The following is a 20,429-nucleotide window of genomic DNA, read 5'->3' as shown; positions in this document are numbered from 1 at the left end:
ACTACTGGGTCTCAAACTCCTGCAGTAGGATGCACAATAAACTGTTGTAACTATAAGAAGCTGGTCTCCTGAGTCTTATTCAGATTCGACTTTAACAAGTGGACCATAGGAGAAAGGGAAGGAGGAGGGGACCCGGGGGAGGTGACAGAAGTGAGTAGAGGTGAGGGACCAGACTGGGGAATAGGAGAGTGGAGGGGGAGGGTAAATCAATATTCATGCCATCAGATTGGAGGCTACCCAGATAGAATATAAGGTGTTGCACCTTTATCCTGAAGGTAGCCTCTTATTAGCACAAGAGGTGGCCATAGACTGACATTTTGCCATGGGAATGGGAATTGGAATTAAAATGCTTGCCCACTGGGAAGTTCTGCTTTTGGTGGTTGGAGCAGTGGTACTTGACGAACCCATTCCCCCCAATTTATGACGGGTCTCTTCAATGTAGAGGAGGCCACATCAGGAGCACTGGACACAATAGACGACCCCAGCAGATTCGCAGGTGAAGCATTGCCTCACCTGTAAGGACTGTTTGGGGCACTGAATGAATGGGAGGGAGGAGGTGTACAGGCAGGCCTAGCACTTTGGCCACATGCAGGGATAACTGCCAGGAAGAAGATTATTGAGGAGGGATGAAAGGACAAGGGAATCATGAAAAGAGCAATCCTGCAGAAGATGGGATGCAGGGGGGAAGATAGAAATATGTTTGATGGTAGAATCCCTTTGGAGAAGGTGGAAATTGAAGAGAGTGATGTGTTGGATGCGGAGGCTCATGGGGTGGTAAGTAAGGACAAGAGGAACTCTATCACTGTTGAAGCAACAGGAAGCTGGGGTGAGCGCGGATGTTTGGGAAATGAAGGAAATACAGGTGAGGAAAGCATCAATGGTCAATCAAAGATGCAAAATCTCTGCTCGGGCATCAGCAAGCTCCTCATTTGCTTTCCACAATGTCCTAGTATATACCAGATCAGGTCCCTGGGATTAATCTATCCTTATGCACTTAAAGATCATTAATGCCTCCTCCTTCATAATGTTACTTCTTCTGGTACTTTCAAATGAATTCCTGGCTAGTTTTCCTCATTTAATTCTCTATAAACCTAAGGCTATCCAAAACCCGACTGCTCAGGCGCTATGTTTCACCAAATCTTCCCTCACTTTGTCAAACTGGAATGGTTCCAATTAAGTGAAGCTGCAAGTTCTCATATTAGTTTTCGAATTCTTCCAATGACTTTATCCATACTGTCAATGTGATCACATGTTTCACATGGCCATACAGAATAATCCTGTAAAATACATATGCCTCTCCCATTCAGGTTTATTGAGAACACACATATTTAACTCCTATATTATTGAAGGCTATGCCTTTGAGTTGCAATGGCCCTATGTCCTCTCCACCTCTCTTTCCTTCTCTAAATGGCTCCTTAAAACCTAACAATTTGCTATAGGCATTATTCACCTGCCCTAACATCTGGTTATGTGATCCATTATCAATTTTAATAATACTCTTGTCAACTATCCTGACATGCTCTTGCCACTTCAGAAGCTCTGTTGTTGCACAGTGAAAAGATTTTCCCCAGATACAATCTAATATTTGCATTTTCAGTTTAAATTAGCTGAGTCTTAGTATTGATAAATGGGATGTGAGGATTCTCAAGTACCATTAATTGTGACAGCAAAGGCTCTTGCACAAATATAAAAAAAATTCTCAAGGTATATTTGCATGGTGAAATGAAGCTCCTATCTTTGAAACTCCAAGGATTGGCAGCAGTTTCCATTATAAAAAGAATATAAGACACAGTAAGATTGCCCCTTTTATGAGCACAGGATGTCCAATATGTAAATTAAACATTAAAGTACAATGGTAGGTTCACCAACTGATAAACATCTTAACTTGGAAAATAAGCAATGCCAATCTTACCTATACAATCACTATCCCCAAATCCGAAGATTCCCTTCACTTGATTGAAAGTAACATGTTTCTGGACTTTAACCACATTATGATAGAAACCTGGGCTCTGCCTATAACAAAACAAGAATTAAGATATTAAATGCAGTCTCTTTGGGTAAAAGCTTATATATAAAATGGTGGTTTAGCAGATTTCTTAATAGCCATGTATCTCAAATGCAATAAGTTGCTGATAAGGTGAATGGTACACTTACATTTAGAGCACAAGTATATCTTGTAACAGCTATACAGGGCCTTGCTGAAAACCAATCTAGTTTCTGGTAAAGTTTTTGGCGTCTTTATCTGAGTTGGAATGTACTGGCTCAATAACAATAAAAAATAATGTTTATTATATTAATTTCTTGAGATGGCAGGATTGATATATGAAGATAAATTGGATATGTTGAGTCCTTATTCACTGGAGTATGGAAGAATGAATGAAGATCTCATAGAATCTATAAAATTATAACAGTATAAGACAGACTAGATACAGGGAGGATACTCATGATGAACATGTACTGAAGTGGATGATCAGCCTCGAATGTACTAAATAGTATGCAGGAAAGAAGGACTAAATAGCTCACTCCTACACCTATTTCCTACGTAATATTCTCTGGTAACGTACCGGAGCTCCCATGTACCGTTCATTTTAATATCATGGTGAGGATGCACAGAAAGGGAAGGCCATGTCCTGTTGACCTCAGCTACCTCCAGTAGCCAGTTGTATGGTATGATTTGGGCAGAAGGGAGGCTTGGAACCAGGTCCATTCCAGCAATTTTGCAAGTATGGGATAGCTGGTTCACAAGACAAACGAAAAGGCACTATGGTATATTAGGTAGTGCTGTTGTCTTACAGTTCTAATGACAAGGCTTCAACCTTAATCTTAGATCCCGACTGTGTGGAATTTGTACATTCTCCCTGTGACCGTGTGGGTTTTACTCAAGGGCTCCGGTTTTCCCCATCACAACCCAAGCCCCCCATATCCCAGATATACTCCCACCATGCTCAATCTGTTTTTCCTCTCTCCATCTGCTTCCATCTACCATTCACTGCCACCGTCTCCCAACTCCACCCCCACACACCTCCCCTCTCTGCCTGTCACCTTACACTCCTTCTCAGTTCACCTTGGATTCCTTTCTTGCCACTGCCCTTCTCTTCTCAATGCTGGCTAACTCGCCTCTCCATTCTTTGCCTTAATGCAAGGTTTTGGCCTGAAATGTTGACAGTATTTCTCCTCCCAACAATGCTGCTTGACCTGCTGAGTTAAAACATAGAATGGTACAGCACAATACAAGTCATTTGGCCCATGATGTTGTGCTGTGATGTCCTTCCAGTAGATGGTGTGTTGTCCCAAATGTGCTGATGATCAAGTTCAATGGGTTCTGAAAATTACTCCAAAAGTAGATGGGTGTTTGAAGAATCAGGGAGGAGAGAATCGATGAGTTTGTGAGAAAGCATACAGTATATTACAGGGAAAATAATTGGGAGTAATTGGTTTGCACTGAAATCATAGAGTTAGGGGGTTGATTGCATAACAAAATATGAAATATGAGATTTATAAAGGCATAAGTTCCACAAGCAAGTAGCCTTATGTTTCCCATCGTATTTCCCCTCTTTGGTCAATGAATTATAAAAAGTAGATGAAGTGGGGTGGAGTGGTTAGCCCATGTTTCATAGCACTGGCTGCAAGATCAGCGCTCAATTCAAGCTGCTAACTGTAAAGAGTTCTGTCCGCCAGAGAAAGCAGGATCTCCCAGTGGCCACACATTTTAATTCCACATCCCATTCCCATTCTGACATGTCTATCCACGGCCTCCTCTACTGTAAAGGTGAAGCCACACTCAGGTTGGAGGAGCAACACCTTATATTCCGTCTGGGTAGCCTCCAACCTGATGGCATGAACATCGACTTCTCTAACTTACGCTAATGCCCCACCTCCCCCTCATACCCCATCTGTTACTTATTTTTATACACACATTCTTTCTCTCACTCTCCTTTTTCTCCCTCTGTCCCTCTGAATATACCCCTTGCCCATCCTCTGGGTTCCCCCCCCCCTTGTCTTTCTTCCCGGACCTCCTGTCCCATGATCCTCTCATATCCCCTTTGCCAATCACCTGTCCAGCTCTTGGCTCCATCCCTCCCCCTACTGTCTTCTCCTATCATTTTGGATCTCCCCCTCCCCCTCCAACTTTCAAATCTCTTACTAACTCTTCCTTCAGTTAGTCCTGACAAAGGGTCTCGGCCTGAAACGTCGACTGTACCTCTTTCTAGAGATGCCTCCTGGCCTGCTGCGTAACCAGCAACTTTGATGTGTGTTGCTTGAATTTCCAGCATCTGCAGAATTCCTGTTGTTTGTGTAACTGTAAGGAGTTAGCATTTTCTTCCCATGACCGACCAGGTGGGTTTCCTCTGGGTACTCTAGTTTCCTCCCACACTCCAAAACTGTACGGCTAGGCTTAGTGAGTTGTGGGCATGCTAGGTTGGTGGTAGAAATGTGGCCACATTTGTGCCCAGCATAATCCTTGCTGATTTGATTTGACACAAACTTCACCCAATGTTTTGATGTACATGTGACAAATAAAGCTAATCTTAATCTTTGTTTTTTAAAAAGAGCTCCTTATATTTAATGGAAATAGAGGCTTTTAAATTAACTAACAAAATCACAAAAGGAAAGTTTATTCAGTGATGAATCACTTCTATGCTTCATAAATGATCTATCACATGTATCATGGTTAACAGTGCAGGAGGATACATTTGGTCCATAGAATCAGTACTGGCTGTGTGGACGAGCAATTCAATCAATATGGAAGCTCAAGCAACACACATCAAAGTTGCTGGTGAACGCAGAAGGCCTCGAGACCCTAGTCCTGATGAACAGTCTTGGCCTGAAACATCGACTGTACCTCTTCCTAGAGATGCTGCCTGGCCTGCTGCGTTCACCAGCAACTTTGATGTGTGTTGCTTGAATTTCCAGCATCTGCAGAATTCCTCGTGTTTACATTTTTAAATATGGAAGCTCATCCTCATTTTGCAAGATTAGGAGATGTGCAAGTATTAATAATTTAGTGATAAGCACACTAATTTAATTCACTTCAGTGGCATTATTTTTGAGTTAAACATCTTCATAATTTTTCATTTTACAAATTTACATATACCATAACATTTTTTGCTGAACAAATTCCCCCTCTGCAGTGACTTTCCTCTCTGCTGCAGGCAAACTATTGCGTAATCTACTAACTCTCTCTCTTTCAATCTTTTTGTTAATTTCATAGAATGAAAACATAACAAAGCAAAAATACAAGTAGTAGGAGATGCATTGTTACATTTAAGATGAGTAATTGTAAAACCAAATAGTGAAAATTAACAAAGCTCCCAATCGTGCAGAATAATAGTGAATAATACAAAGCAAAAAAAAAACTGAAGAAGAATCATGAAAAAGAAGAAAAAAACAAACCCCATCCCCCCAAAAAAACTAAACAGAATTAGTCAACTAAACTAAAAGACTTGGGCAATACTAACAACTTGAAAATGGGAAAGAAGAAAACCTTAGTGTCGACGACTCCATTCCTCTCAACCAACAGTACAGAGAAATAAAACAAGTTTGGAAATGGTCAAATTACATCAAATGAAAATGCTGAATGAATGGCCTCCAAGTTTTTTCAAATCTAATGGAAGGGTCATAAACCGCACTTCTAATTTTTTTCCAAATTCAAACATACCATAGTTTGTGAAAACCAATTAAATACCGTAGGAGGGTTAATCGCTTTCCAATTCAGCAAAATTGATCTTCTAGCCATTAGAGTAAGAAATGCAATCAGCTACTAATTCAACAATTTTTTTGGGAAGTAACTCCCCAGCTGAAACAACAAGTACAATCCCCATTATCTGTTTGTTCTCATTATATTTCTGTGTTAAGACTTTTTATTAAAATCAAAGCCAAGACATCACTACTGCTCCTCACATTTACATAAAAACTATTATTCTAAAGAAAAACTCTAATGAAAATACATTTGTAATAGAACTATGAACATACCCCATATAATCCAGATCGGAGAAGATAAAGGTTTTATTCAGATCAAAGCCACAAGCAATGATGTCTTTAGCATTCTCAATACTATATTTATAGGCTTGCTCTAGTGTTATGTCTTTCCACAGGTATTTCTCATCATCAGTCAACTGAATTACAAGAGGTACATTGAAAACATCTTGCAGCCACCTATATAATAGAAATATCTCAAAATAAACAAGCTTTTACAAAATGAAAATCTACAAATTGAAAATGCAATGGATTATAACTTCCATTATATATATTTTTAAACAGTTTGGAAATACTTTCAAAAGAACAAATTAAACACATTTCAAATTTTAAAAGCCATGTTGAAGTTACAGCATTCTCTGCAGATCAAAATGGTGAAATATTGCATCATGCTTTTAGGGCACAGGTTTTTTTTTAATAAAATGATGTTACTGACCCAACATGTGCATATTAATGGATAAGGTCAATAGCTGTAATGCTGCATTTGATTTCTTTTGAGTCAGAACATTATCGAGCAATGTCACACAAGTCCTAATAACAAGAGAGTTACCTTGAAGTCCTGACTTAATTGGAATAAGATAATTAGAAGATATGTAGCAATGACATCTAGATTTCCTGTGTGGCTAACCATATTCAGGCCATACAACATGATATGTCTCTCTGATTCCACTAAAATAATGTAAATGCACATTTATTTTTAAATACAGCTCTTTGAAATTATGTCTAGTCTTGCTGAGTCACAAGGTTTCAGATCTTTGTGACCAGGTTTGCGGACGATACAATGATAGGTGGAGGGACATGTATTGTTGAAGAAGCAGGGAGTCTACAGAAGGATGTAGGCAAATTAGGACAATGGTCAAAGAAATGGTAGATGGAATACAGTATAGAGAAGAGTATGGTCATGCCAGTTGGTAGAAGGAATAAAGACACAGACTATTTTCTAAACAAGGATGAAATTCAGAAATTAGAGGTGCAAAAGGACTTGGGAGTCCTAATGCAGGATTCCCTAATGGCTTACTTGCAAAATGATGCAGGTAGTAAGGAAGCCAATACAAAGTTAGCATTCATTTCCAGAGGACTAGAATATAAAAGCAAGGATGTAATACTGAGGCTTTATAAGGCATTGGTCAGATTGTACTTGGAGTACTATGAGCAGTTTTGGAGAGGGTTCAGAGTTTTACAAGAATCCTGGGAATGAAAGAGTTAACATATGAGAAGCATTTTATGGCTCTGGGCCTGTAGTCACTTGAGTTTAGAAGAATGAAGAGGGAATCTCATTGAAACCTATTGAAGGTTGAAAGACTTAGATCAGGAGTTTTTATGCCTTTTTTTAATGCCTTGGAGCCCTACCATTAACCAGGAGGGTCCATGGACCCCAAGTTGGGAACCCCTGGCCTAGACAGAGTGGACATGGAGAGGATGTTTCCTATGGTGGGGGAGTCTAGGAGCAGAGGGCACAGCCTCAGGATAGACAGGTTTCCCTTTAGAACGGAAATAAGGAGTAATTTTTTTAGTCAGAGCGTAGTTAATCTGTGGAATTCATTGCCACAGAAGCCTGTGGAGGCTAGGTCATTGGGTATATAGAACATAGAAAACCTACAGTGCATTACAGGCCCTTCGGCCCACAATGTTGTGCCAACCATGTAACCTACTCTAGAAGCTGCCTAGAATTTCCCTACTGCATTGCCCTCTATTTTTCTAAGCTCCATGTACCTATCTAAGAGTCTCTTAAAAGACCCTATTGTATCCACCTTTACCACCTTCGCCAGCAGTGCATTCCACGCACCCACCACTCTGTGAAAAATTTGCCTCTGACATCCCTTTTGTACCTACTTCCAAGCATCTTAAAACTATGCCCCACTTGTCTTAGCCATTTAAGCCCTAGGAAAAACCCTCTAGTTATCCACACGATCAATGCCTCTCATCATCTTATACACCTCTATAAGGTCACCTCTCATCCTCCATCTCTCCAAGGAGAAAAGGCCAAGTTCACTCAACCTATTCTCATAAGGCAGGCTCCCCAATCCAGGCAACATCCCCCTTTCTATAGTTTCTACATCCTTCCTGTAGTGAGGTGACCAGAACTGGGAACAGTACTCCAAGTGGGGTCTGACCAGGGTCTTATATAGCTGTAGCATTACCTCTCGGATCGAACTCAATCCCACGGTTGATGAAGGCCAATACACGGTATGCCACAGGGTCAACCTGCGCAGCAGCTTTGAGTGTCCTATGGACTCGGACCCCAAGATCCCTTTGAACCTCCGCACTACCAAGATTCTTATCATTAATACTATATTCTGCCATCATATTTGACCTACCAAAATGAACCACCTCACACTTAACTGGGTTGAACTCCATCTGCCACTTCTCAGCCCAGTTCTGCATCTATCGATGTCCCGTTGTAACCTGACAACCCTCCAAACAATCCACAACACCCCCAACTTTTGTATCATCAGCAAAGATATGTAAAGCAGAGGTTGATAGATTCTTGATTAGTAAGGGTGTCAAATATTACAGGGAAATGATGGAAAAAGGAGTTGAGTGGGGTAACAAAACAGCCATAATAGAACGGAGGAATAGACTTGATGAGCTGAATGGCTCCTATGTCTTACGGTTTTATCTAAATTTATTCAGGAGTCTTGAGTTCAAAAATGTAGGCTAATACTCCAGTGCAGTGACGACAGCACACGGTAATGGCAGAGGAACTATATTCTATATTTCAGATGTTAAATAAGAAACATCACAATAAGATGGATACAAGAAAACCCAGTTTGAAGAGTAGTGTCATAGCCAATAACTATCCTTCACTCCACATTTCTGAAATATATTTCTAATCATTATCATATTGCTCCTTGAAAGTTCTTGCTGTGGACAAACTGGCAAGTGCAATTCCTATATTACAACAGTGATTTCACTTTCAAATTACTGAGTTGACTGTAAAAAGAAACTGTAGTTGGTTTTAAAAGGGTTTTGATTGGCACAATATAAATGCAAATCTTTATATCCTATCTCTATAAAACTGGTTATAAAATACAGAATGGATTTTCTCAATAATTCGTCGTAAAGTGTTATGGCAAACATTCAGATGTTCAATGGTATCTGTAGTTCTGTCACACAGATATGCGCTGACATTAATAGAGCAGTTTAGATGGCTGTTCCCAAATGCATATTAAAATAACTGCAATTAAGTATAAGATGCATGTTCTGGGGTTATTATCTCAGCAGACGTACTTACTTTGTGAAGATGAATGGGGTAAGATGACCCACGTGCATGGCCTCTGATGAAGGGCCACGCCCTGTATACAGGTAAAAGGATTTCTTTGTTTCAAAAGCATCAAGGATCTGCTGCATATCCCTTTAAAACATGATCAACTCATAAGTTCAAAAATACAACTAAAACAGCTTTACAACTCAAAAACTATTTAGAAAGAGTTGAGAAGCAATTATATTGATTCATCACAATTATCTGAAGTCTACATTGCATTCCATACCTTAATATATTGACATAAATATTCACTACAAAGCAAAACCTGTTCTTTTTCAGGTACATTGAAGTATAACGGCTAAATGTATGTCTCCAGTAATGGTAAAAGAGTTTTTAAGAATACACTAATTATTTTTTACTAAAGTGACAGTTTATAGCAATTACCAACACAAAAGATGTATATTATGATAGCATGTGGCTTTCCCCTCCAAACAGAATGCAGGGATAAAGTATAAAGCAAACACAGTAACATAAAGCAGAATCAAAAGATATTGAAAAATTCCCCACAAAAATGTGCACAATCTGCAAAAAGAAACAATGTAGAAATACTAAGATCAAGTATAATATATGGAGAAGGAAATAGAGTAATCTTCCATCTAAACAAATCCAGTTATTTCTCTTATCACAATACTGCTTAATGTGTCATGTACTTCCAGCATTTCCTGTTTTTAATTCAGATTTCCAACATTTGAAGCAATTTGCTTGGAACTGGAAAAGTAGCTCAAAATTAAAGAAAATCTACTGCATGGACAAATTTAGAAAATGTCACTTGTCATTGTAATAACTTAAATAGACTGTTCCCTGGTTGTGACTAAAACATACATTTTATAGAATGATTCTCATCATTGATTTTTCACTGAATAGAGATTTAAAAAAACTTGCCAACCGATGAGAAAAGAAGATTCCTCTTCGGAGAAAGTAATGAGCTTTTTGACCAGTGAGTTGTTCTAACCGTTCAATCAATGCCTGATCAATTTTGCTGCTTCCAAACCGAACTGAAAATAATGAAGTTTTCACAATTATTATGCTAAAGCAATGCAACATTACAGTATCATGATACAGATATTAAATAACCCAAATAATAGTTAAATGATAAGACTAAAGTTATTTTCTTGCTCTGTATAGCAAATTGCTACAATTAAGTTCCATTGTCATCAATAATAATGCCCAAAGGCAATTGCCAATGCTCAGTAAGGGAGAAATGCCTGTATATGATAACAAACTACTGTATTCTGAGAATTTTAAGTGCCTTGAAACAGTTTTCTACTTTATAAGGCACTGGTGAGGCCTCACCTTGAGTATTGTGAACAGTTTTGGACCCTCATCTTAAAAAAGATATGCTGGCATTAGAGAGGGTCCAGAGGAGGTTCTCGAGGATGATTCCAGGAATGAAAGGGTTACCATACGAGGAACATTTGATAGCTCTGGGTCTGTACCTGCTGGAATTCAGAAGGATGAGGGGAGATCTCATTGAAACCTTTCGAATGTTGAAAGGCCTAGACGATATGGAAAGGATGTTTCCCATGGTGGGAGAGTCTTGGACAAGAGGGCGCAGCCTCAGGATAGAGGTACGCCCTTTCAAAACAGAGTTGCGGTGAAATTTCTTTAGCTAGAGGGTGGTGAATTTGTGGAATTTGTTGCCACATGCAGCTGAAGAGGTCAGGCCGTTGGGTGTATTTAAGGCAGAGATTGATAGATTCTTGATTGGACATGGCATCAAAGGTTACGGGGAGAAGGCTGGGAACTGGGGTTGAGGAGGAGATAGGAAAAAAGGATCAGCCATGATTGAATGGCGGAGCAGAGTCGATGGGCCAGATGGCCTAATTCTGCTCCTATGTCTTATGGTAACCCATTTCCAAACTGTCACGTATGGTTTTTTTCCATGGAATACAGTCCACTCATCAGAGCAAATTTCCCATGAAAGCAACTTGTCCATGTTACACACCATTTTGCATTCTAAGCTCACCAATGAATTTATACGTACTAAATCCTATTCAGTTGTTCCTACATATAATTGGTCGAAGTCATCAGGTACTTTTTCAAACATTCATTCTTGGGTTGTGACTGCCACTTGAAGTCAGCATTATGGACAATTCCTTGCTATCCTGACAAATTAGTTGGGGGACACCTTTCTGTACCACAGTTGTCTTGTGGTAGAGATGCTCTGCAATGCTGTTTGCAACTGTAATAGTTTGATATAATTCAATGGTTTGTTTGGCCAGTTAAGAATCAAAAACTCAGTTCAACCCAGTAGGGATGGCAGGTTCCTCTCAAAAATGTACAGCAGAGAGCCACCTGCAATTTTACAATTATCAACAGTTTCACTGCTGCCTTTACTGTCAAAATTTCAGTAAATATTAATGTAATATAAAAGCCTTATTTTTTTGTTATATTTTTATTTCCAACTAGAGCATAATATACATTTCACTATAATAAAATAGGGAAAATTATATATTATTTATGAAAAATAAATTGATATTTACCTATCAACTTGTCATAGTCCACGCCTTTGGCACTGGATGTCTGTACTGTCCATGGATCGACGTAGTCGCCATCATCTTCTTCAGTGGCTGGGCAATTACTGTTAACTGGTGTGCAGTTAGTAGGTGGGATGCCAACCTTATACTCTTGACCTGTCAATGTTTTATAATTCAGCTTCAGTGCCAGCAATTCCTTTACAGCAGCATCAATTTCTTCCTGAATTAAAAAAAGTAGGAGCTTGTAAATAGTTATATATATTTCATTGATGATTTTTGCCATTTTCCCCTCTCTGGTATTGCACACGATCTTCCAGTCCATTAAGTGGTGACTCTACAGCTTATAGAATGTTATAAAGTAATTTTAATAGAAATGAAATAAAATTAATTTTAAAACAGATAGCTAATAAATCTTCAAATTAGCGGTGATGCTATTGTAAAAACCTATAATGTGCTGTATAACTCTATGATTTGACTCTTAAAAGATTGTCAAAATTGTGGAAATCAGTTCACCCTCCAATCTAAACCGCTGCACTCCCTGACATTCTTGCTATAAAACTAACTTATAAATCTTGTCATGCAAGGTAAAACAAACTTACAAGGGGTGATTGATAAGTTCGTGGCCTAAGGTAGAAGGAGTCAATTTTAGAAAACCTAGTACATTTATTTTTCCTACATTTACAGACTTAGTCCAGTGGTCATGGGGCATACGGATCCCTTCCTTGTAGAAGTCGGCATCTTGGACCTCCAGAAGTGGTCCACAGTAGAGGTGATTGATAAGTTTGTGGCCTAAAGTAGAAAGAGATGAGTTATTAACTTCAAACTTTCTGCATTTTCACTCAAAGAGTTGAACTGCACGTGCTTGTAACGAGAGCGTCCTGGACCTCCAGGTGGTCCACAGCAGGGGTGATTGATAAGTCCGTAGCCTAAGGTAGAAGGAGATGAGTTATACAGCTCTTGTTACATGCACATGCAGTTCAATCCTTTGAGTGAAAATGCAGAAAGTTTTAAGTTAATAACTCATCTCCTTCTACCCTAGGCCACAAACTTATCAATCACCCCTGCTGTGGACCACTTCTGGAGGTCCAAGATGCCAGCTTCTACAAAGAGGGGATCCATATGCTCCACAGCCAATGGACTAAGTGTGTAAATGTAGGAAAAATAAATGTGCTAGGTTTTCTAAAATTGACTTCTTCTAGCTTAGGCCACGAACTTATCAATCACCCCTCGTAAATTGGGACCCAACTTCAGATCACTCTGTATCACAAAGTGATCAAATTACCCTGGTATAATAAAGATACAAATTTAGAAAACGGCAAAAGCTTTCCTTTTAAAGCTCATACTAATCTATAGTAAGAAGCACCTCAAGCATTGAGCAAAAGTGCGATAGCAACAATTTTACATTCAGTTCTACTATTCAAGGTGAAGTTATATATATTATAGAACTTTATTATTGGATAAAATGCTATTACTTTTCTGCATACCAATACAGACTATTGTATACTGCTATTTGTTAAATTGAACAGAAAAGTCTGAAGCAAAATAAGGTTACCCCACATCTTTCTAATGTTAAAAGTCTTTAAAGTGTACAAATAATTTAAGGATTTGGAATTGAATAAGGTAAACAAGAGTGATTAATAATATTCCCTGGATTCAAATAAACTTGTCTTCTTTTGCACATTGGTTGTTTGTCAGTTTTTGTTTATGCATAGTTTTCACAGATTCTACTGTATTTCTTTATTTTCCTGCAAGAAAATGAATAGGTACCATATGGTGGTATATATGTAGTTTTATAATAAATTTACCTTGCTTATTTAATCAGTGGAGAAAAGGGATTACAAAAGCATTAAAGATATTGAAACTAAATCTCTCTCTAAAACTAGAGGAAGATTTTGTAAAAATTTAAAGTTCAAAGTAAATTTATTATCATTGTACGTATTTGTCACATTGACATTCTTGCAGGCATTCACTGTAGAAGAGAGAAAAACTACACACAAAGACTGACAAACAATATGCAAATGATATATATTTTTTAAAAATGTAAGTAATAAATACTATGGAGAACATGAGTTCTCGAGTTCTTGAAAATGAGCCCATAGACTAAGGAATAAGTTCAGAGTTGAGGTGACTAAAGTTATCCATCCTAGTTCAGGAGTCTATTGGTTGAAGGGTAATAGCTGGTGGGTGTCTTCGACGATGGATTCTGCTTTCTTGTGGCTGCGCTACTTGTAGATGTGCACAATGTCGGAGAGGGCTTTACCTGTGATGGACTGAATTGTGTCCCCCACTTTTTGTAGGCTTTTCCATTCTTGGGCATTGGTGTTTCCATATCAGGCCATGATGCAACCAGTAAGGATATTCTCCAATGTGCATCTACAGAAGTTTGTTAATGTTTTAGATGACATTTCAAATCTGTGGAAACTTCTACTAGAGGCTCTGCCATGCTTTCTTTGTGATGGTATTTATGACTGGTCCCAGGACAGATTCTCTGATAAGATAATGCCAAGAAATTTAAAGTCACTGCCCCTCTCCACCTCCAATCCGCTAATGAGAACTGTCTCATTGACCTCTGGCTACTTCCTCTTGTCTTCAATAATTAGTTCTTTGATTTTGCTGATAGTCATGATCAGTAAATCATGGCCTAAAGTAGGTTAGAGCTGGGAGCTTAATGTCAAAAAGATAGACAGGCAGGCAGAGGGGGTGGCGTGGCTGCTGGTAAAATGAAATCAAATCATTAGAAAGAGGTGACATAGAGTCAGAAGGTGTTGAAGCATTGTGGGTAGAGCTAAGGAACTGCAAGGTCCTGAAGGGAGTTATATACAGACCCCCAAACAGTAGTAAGGATGTGATATACAAACTAAAACTGGACATTGAAAATGCATGCCAGAAGGGCAATGTTGCAACAGTCACTTGGGTGTTGGGCAATGAACCGGAATTGATTAGAAAGCTTAAGGTAAAAGAACCCTTAGGGGAAAGTGATCATAATATGATCGATTTCACCCTGAAATTTAAGGAGGAGAAGCAAAAGTCAGATATATCAGTATATATAAATAAAAAAGTCAGGCTAGCAGGAAGAAGCTTAAGAATGAAATTAAGAGAGCCAGAAGGGGCCATGAGAAGGCGATGGCGGACAGGATTAAGGAAAACCCCAAGGCATTCTATAAGTATGTGAAGAGCAAGAGGATAAGATGTGAGAGAATACGACCAATCAAGTGTGACAATGGAAAAGTGTGTATGGAACCGGAGGAAATAGCAGAGGTACTTAATGAATACTTTGCTTCAGTATTCGCTATGGAAAAGGATGTTGGCCATTGTAGGGATGACTTGCAGTGGACTGAAAAGCTTGAGCATGTAGATATTAAGGAAGAGGATGTGCTGGAGCTTTTGGAAAGCATCAAGTTGGATAAGTCACCGGGGCCGGACAGGATGTACCCCAGGCTACTGTGAGAAGCGAGGGTGGAGATTGCTGAGCCTCTGGCAATGATCTCTGCATCATCAATGAGGATGGGAGAGGTAGGTTCCGGAGGATTGGAGGGTTGCGGGTGTTATTCCCTTATTCAAGAAAGGGAGTAGGGATAGCTCAGGAAATTATAGGCCAGTGAGTCTTACTTCAGTGGTTGGTAAGTTGATGAAGATCCTGAGAGGCAGGATTTATGAACATTTGGAGAGGCATAATATGATTAGGAATAGTCAGCATGGCCTTGTCAAAGGCAAGTCGTGCCTTACGAGCCTGATTGAATTTTTTGAGGATGTGACTAAGCACACTGACGAAGGTAGAGCTGTAGATGTAGTGTATACGGATTTTCGCAAGGCATTTGATAAGGTACCCCATGCAAGGCTTATTGAGAAAGTAAGGAGGCATGGGATCCAAGGGGACATTGCTTTGTGGATCCAGAACTGGCTTGCCCACAGAAGGCAAAGAGTGGTTGTAGATGGGTCACTTTCTGCATGGAGGTCAGTGACCGGTAGTGTGCCTCAGGGATCTGTTCTGGGATTCTCACTCTTTGTGATTTTTAGAAATGACCTGGATGAGGAAGTGGAGGATGGCTTAGTAAATTTGCTGATAACACAAAGGTTGGGGGTGTTGTGGATAGTGTGGAGGGCTGTCAGAGGTTACAACAGGACATTGATAGGATGCAAAACTGGGCTGAGAAGTGGCAGATGGAGTTCAACCCAGAAAAGCGTGAGGTGGTTCATTTTGGTAGGTCAAATATGATGGCAGAATATAGTATTAATGGTAAGACTCGTGGCAGTGTGGAGGATCAGAGGATCTTGGGGTCCAAGACCATAGGACACTGAAAGCTGCTGCGCAGGTTGATGCTGTGGTTAAGAAGGCATTCGGTGCATTGGCCTTCATCAATCGTGGGATTGAGTTTAAGAGCCAAGAGGTAATGTTGCAGCAAGATAGGACCCTGGTCGGACCCCACTTGGAGTACTGTGCTCATTTCTGGTTGCCTCACTATAGGAAGGACGTGGAAACCACAGAAAGGGTGCAGAGGAGATTTATAAGGATGTTGCCTGGTTTGGGGAGCATGCCTTATGAGAATAGGTTGAGTAAACTCAGCCTTTTCCCCTTGGAGCAACAGAAGATGAGAGGTGACCTGATAAACGTGTGCAAGATACTGAGAGGCATTGATCATGTGGATAGTCAGAGGCTTTTCCCCAGGACTGAAATGGCTGGCATGAGAGGGCATAGTTTTAAGGTGCTTAGAAGCAGGTATAGAGGAGATGTCAGAGGTAAGTTTTTTTACAGAGAGTGGTGAGTACGTGGAAAGGGCTGCCGGCGGCGGTGGTGGAGGCGGAAACGATAGGGTCTTTTAAGAGACTCCTGGATGGCTACATGGAGCTTAGAAAAATAGAGGGCTATGGGTAAAGCTTAAGCAGTTCTAAGGTAGGAACATGTTCGGCACAACTTTCTGGGCCGAAGGGCCTGTATTGTGCTGTATATTTTTTGTTTCTATATCAGTATTACAGTGGAGAAAAGGGAATTACAGAGGCATGAGAGAGGAGGTAGCCAAAATTGATTGGAAAAGAACACTGGTACGGATAATGGCAGAGCAGCAATGGCTGGAATTTCTGAAGCAATTTGAAAGGCACAGGATATATACATCCCAAAGAGGAAGAAGTATTCTAAAAGCAAAATGACACAACCTTGGCTAACAATAATAAAGTACTTTATTGATCCCGAGTGGGAAATTATTTTGTTATAACAGCAACATTTAAAAACACACTTAGCAATAATAATAAATGATAATTAATATAATATTAATTAATACTAAAGATAATAAAAATATATACTTATAATTTAATGTGCAATAATAATGTACAAAATAATAAAATATATTGTACTATAAATGTGTACTCTCCTGTCGCACAGAGATGAACTGCTGTATATGCTTACTGCGTTTGCTAGGAAAGATTTTCCGTAACGATCCTTGTGACAGTGGAGCTGAATGAGCCTGTTTGAAAGGGTACTCTGCTACCTATTCAGTAGGTCATGGAGAGGATGTGCCTGATTGTCCATGATGATAACAGTTTGTTTAGTGACCTCCTCTCCACCACTAACTTAAGAGATTCTGGGTTGTAGCCAAGGACGGATCCATCCTCTTTAATGAGTTATTTAGCCTTTTTGCATCTCCAGGGCTGATGCTGCTCCCCAATATAAACCTGCAAAAACTGCACTCACTAGAACACAAACAACAGGAATTCTGCAGATGCTGGAAATTCAAGCAACACACATCAAAGTTGCTGGTGAACGCAGCAGGCCAGGCAGCATCTGTAGGAAGAGGTGCAGTCGACGTTTCAGGCCGAGACCCTTCGTCAGGACTAGAACAAACTGGTAAAGGATCTCCAACATCCTGCTGCACACATCGAAGGATTTCAGCTTCCTTAGAAAATAGAGTCTGCTCTCCCCTTATTGTAAACGGCCCTGGTGTTGGTTTTCCAGTCAAGTTCGTTGTCGAGGTGAACACCCAAGTATTTGTACTCCTCCAGCACCGCAACTTCTTCTCCCAGAATGTATACAGGACTCGTCACAGTCCTCTTCCTCCTAAAATCAATCACCATCCCCCTGGTTTTGGCCACATTCACGAGCAGGTGATTCCTCCTGCACCACTCCACAAACGTGTCCTTCAATCCTCTGTACTCCAACTCCTACCCATCCCTGATACACCCAACCACCGCAGAGTCATCAGAGAACTTCTGCAAGTGACAAGACTCAGATTTGTACTGAAAGACTGAGGTGTTCAGTGTGAACAGAAACGGAGACAGGACAGTCCTTTGTGGCACTTCATAGCCACTCACCACCATCTCAGACAGAGAACTACCCAGCCGTACAAACTGGGGTCTATCTGTCAGGTAGTCAGTAATCCAGTAGACAGTGCACTTGTCTACTCCAATCCTTTGTAGCTTCTCACTCAGAAGAAGTGGGTAAATTGTATTGAAAGCACTAGAGAAATCAAAAAATATGATTCTCACAATGCCAGCAGCATCATCCTGGTGGGAGTGAGCTCTCTGCAAGGTAGATGATGGCATCATCCACTCCCACGAGATGGACAGGCAAACTGTAGAGGGTCCAATGAAGATCTCACCTGCGGCCCAAGTTAAGTCAGGACCAGCCTCTCCAGTACCTTTATTATGAGACGTAAAGGCAACTGGTCTGTAGTCATTAAGTTCAGATAGGGTTGCCTTCTTGGGTACAAGAACCAAGCACAAAGTCTTCCATAGCACCAGTATCTTTTCCTGACTCAGACTCAGATTGTAAAGGTGCTGCAAAATACCAGACAGCTGGTTTGCACGGGCCTTCCGTACCCTGGGGCTGATACTGTCCGGTCCAGCAACTTTGCCTTGATGTAACACGACCTGCAGTCACAGACAGGCAGGGGAGGGTGGTCATCCACATGGAGGCAGGATACTCCAAAGCTGGGGGACTTGGAGCACACACACTCAGCAGAGAGAAGGGAGAAGGCTTCAGGGGCAGGGAGAGTGTGTAGCTTGGGCAAGGGAAGTCAAAGCCAACATTAAAGCCAAAGAGAGGGCATATAGTAGAGAAAAAATTAGTGGGAAGTTGAGAATTGGGAAGCTTTTAAAATTCAACAGAAGGCAACAAAAAAGTCATTAAGGTGAAGATGGAATACAAAAGTAAGCTAGCCAATAATATAAAGAAGATACCAAAAGTTTCTTTAGATACATAAAGTGTAAAAGAGAGGCAAAAGTGGATATCAGACCTTTGGAAAACAATGCTGGAGAGGTAGTAATGGGGGACAACAAAATAGTCGTTGAACTGAGTAAGTATTTTGGAGCAGTCATCACTGTGGAAGATACTAGCAGTATGGTGGAAGTTCCAGGTGCTGGGGGAATTAAGTGTGTGAAGTTGCCATTACTAGGGAGAAGGCTCTTGGAAAACTGAAAGTTCTGCAGATAGATAAGTCACCTGGATCAGATGGAGTGCATCCCAGGGTTCTGAAAGAGGTGGCTGAAGATATTGTGGAGGCATTAGTAATGATCTTTCAAGAATCACTAAATTCTGGAATGGTTCCAAAAGACTCGAAAATTGCAAATGTCAGTCCACTCCACTCTTCAAGAAGGGACAGAAGCAAAAGAAAGGAAATGATAGGCCAGTTAGTCTGACCTCAGTGGTTGGGAAGATGTTGGAGTTGATTGTTTACGATGTGGTTTTGGGATACTTGGAGGCACATGATAAAATAGGCCATAGTCAGCATGGTTTCCTCAAGGGAAAATTTGCCTGACAAATCTGCTGGAATTCTTTGAAGAAATAATAAGCAGGAGAAACAAAAGAGAATCAGTGGATGTTGTGTACTTGGATTTTCAGAAGGCCTTTGACAAGGTGCCATACATGAGGCTGCTTAACAGCCCAAAAATACAAGGATGAATACAGCAGTGGCTAGTTGGCAGGAGGCCAAGGTTGGGAATAAGGGGAGCCTTTTCTGGTCGGCTACCATGACTAGTGGTGTTCCAAAGGGGTCTGTGTTGGGACCACTTCTTTTTAAGTTATATGTCAGTGACTTGGATGACAGTACCAAAAGCTTTGTTGCAAAGGTTGTTGATGGTACGAAGATAGGCAGAGGGGAAGGCAGTTTTGAGAAAGTAGAGGCGCTATAGAAGAACCTAAACTGATTAGGAGAATGGGCAAGGAATAGGCAGATGGAATAGTGTCAGGAAGTGTACAGTCATACACATTGGTAGAAGAAATAAACGGGTAGACTATTTTCTAAATGGAGAGAAAATTCAAAAATCGGAGGTACAAAGGGACTTCTGAGTCCTTCTGCAGGATTCCTTAAAGGCTAATTTACAGGCTGAGTTGGTGGTAAGGAAGATAAATACGATGTTAGCATTCATTTCAAGAGGGCTAGAATGTAAGAGCAAGGATGTAATCTTGAGACTTTATAAGGCACTGTTGAATCCTCACTTGGAGTATTGTGAGCAGTTTTGGGACCCTCATCTTAGAAAAGAGAAGGTTCAAAGGAGGTTCACGAAAATGATTCCAGGATTGAACAACTCGTCACCTGAAGAGCATTTGATGGCTCTGGGCCTGTACTCACTGGAATTCAGAAGAATGAGGTGTGAACTAAATGAAACCTATTGATTGTTGAAAGGCCTCGATAGAGTGGATGTGGAGAGAATGTTTCCTATGGTGAGAGAATCTAGGACCAGAGGATGATACGTCAGAATAGAGGAGTGTACTTTTAGAA

General features: G+C 40.3%; 1 protein-coding gene across 3 annotated transcripts in view; it reads right to left on the bottom strand.

The window, feature by feature from the left end:
* Positions 1–20,429, bottom strand: part of LOC134346019 (tryptophan--tRNA ligase, cytoplasmic) — a 36,355-nt gene that overhangs the window by 14,395 nt on the left and 1,531 nt on the right. For all 3 annotated transcript variants that reach the window (XM_063047359.1, XM_063047360.1, XM_063047361.1), the window contains exons 3-7: positions 11,725–11,938; positions 10,128–10,236; positions 9,212–9,331; positions 5,974–6,156; positions 1,913–2,013 (exon numbers count right to left, since the gene is read on the bottom strand). In XM_063047359.1, the coding sequence (XP_062903429.1) occupies positions 1,913–2,013; positions 5,974–6,156; positions 9,212–9,331; positions 10,128–10,236; positions 11,725–11,938 (727 nt within the window). The remainder of the gene's footprint in view (positions 1–1,912; positions 2,014–5,973; positions 6,157–9,211; positions 9,332–10,127; positions 10,237–11,724; positions 11,939–20,429) is intronic.

Source organism: Mobula hypostoma, chromosome 1 (assembly GCF_963921235.1).
Source record: "Mobula hypostoma chromosome 1, sMobHyp1.1, whole genome shotgun sequence".
Taxonomy (NCBI): domain Eukaryota; kingdom Metazoa; phylum Chordata; class Chondrichthyes; order Myliobatiformes; family Myliobatidae; genus Mobula; species Mobula hypostoma.
The sequence above is the reverse complement of the archived record's forward strand: the minus strand, read 5'-3'. Positions and strand labels throughout refer to the sequence as shown.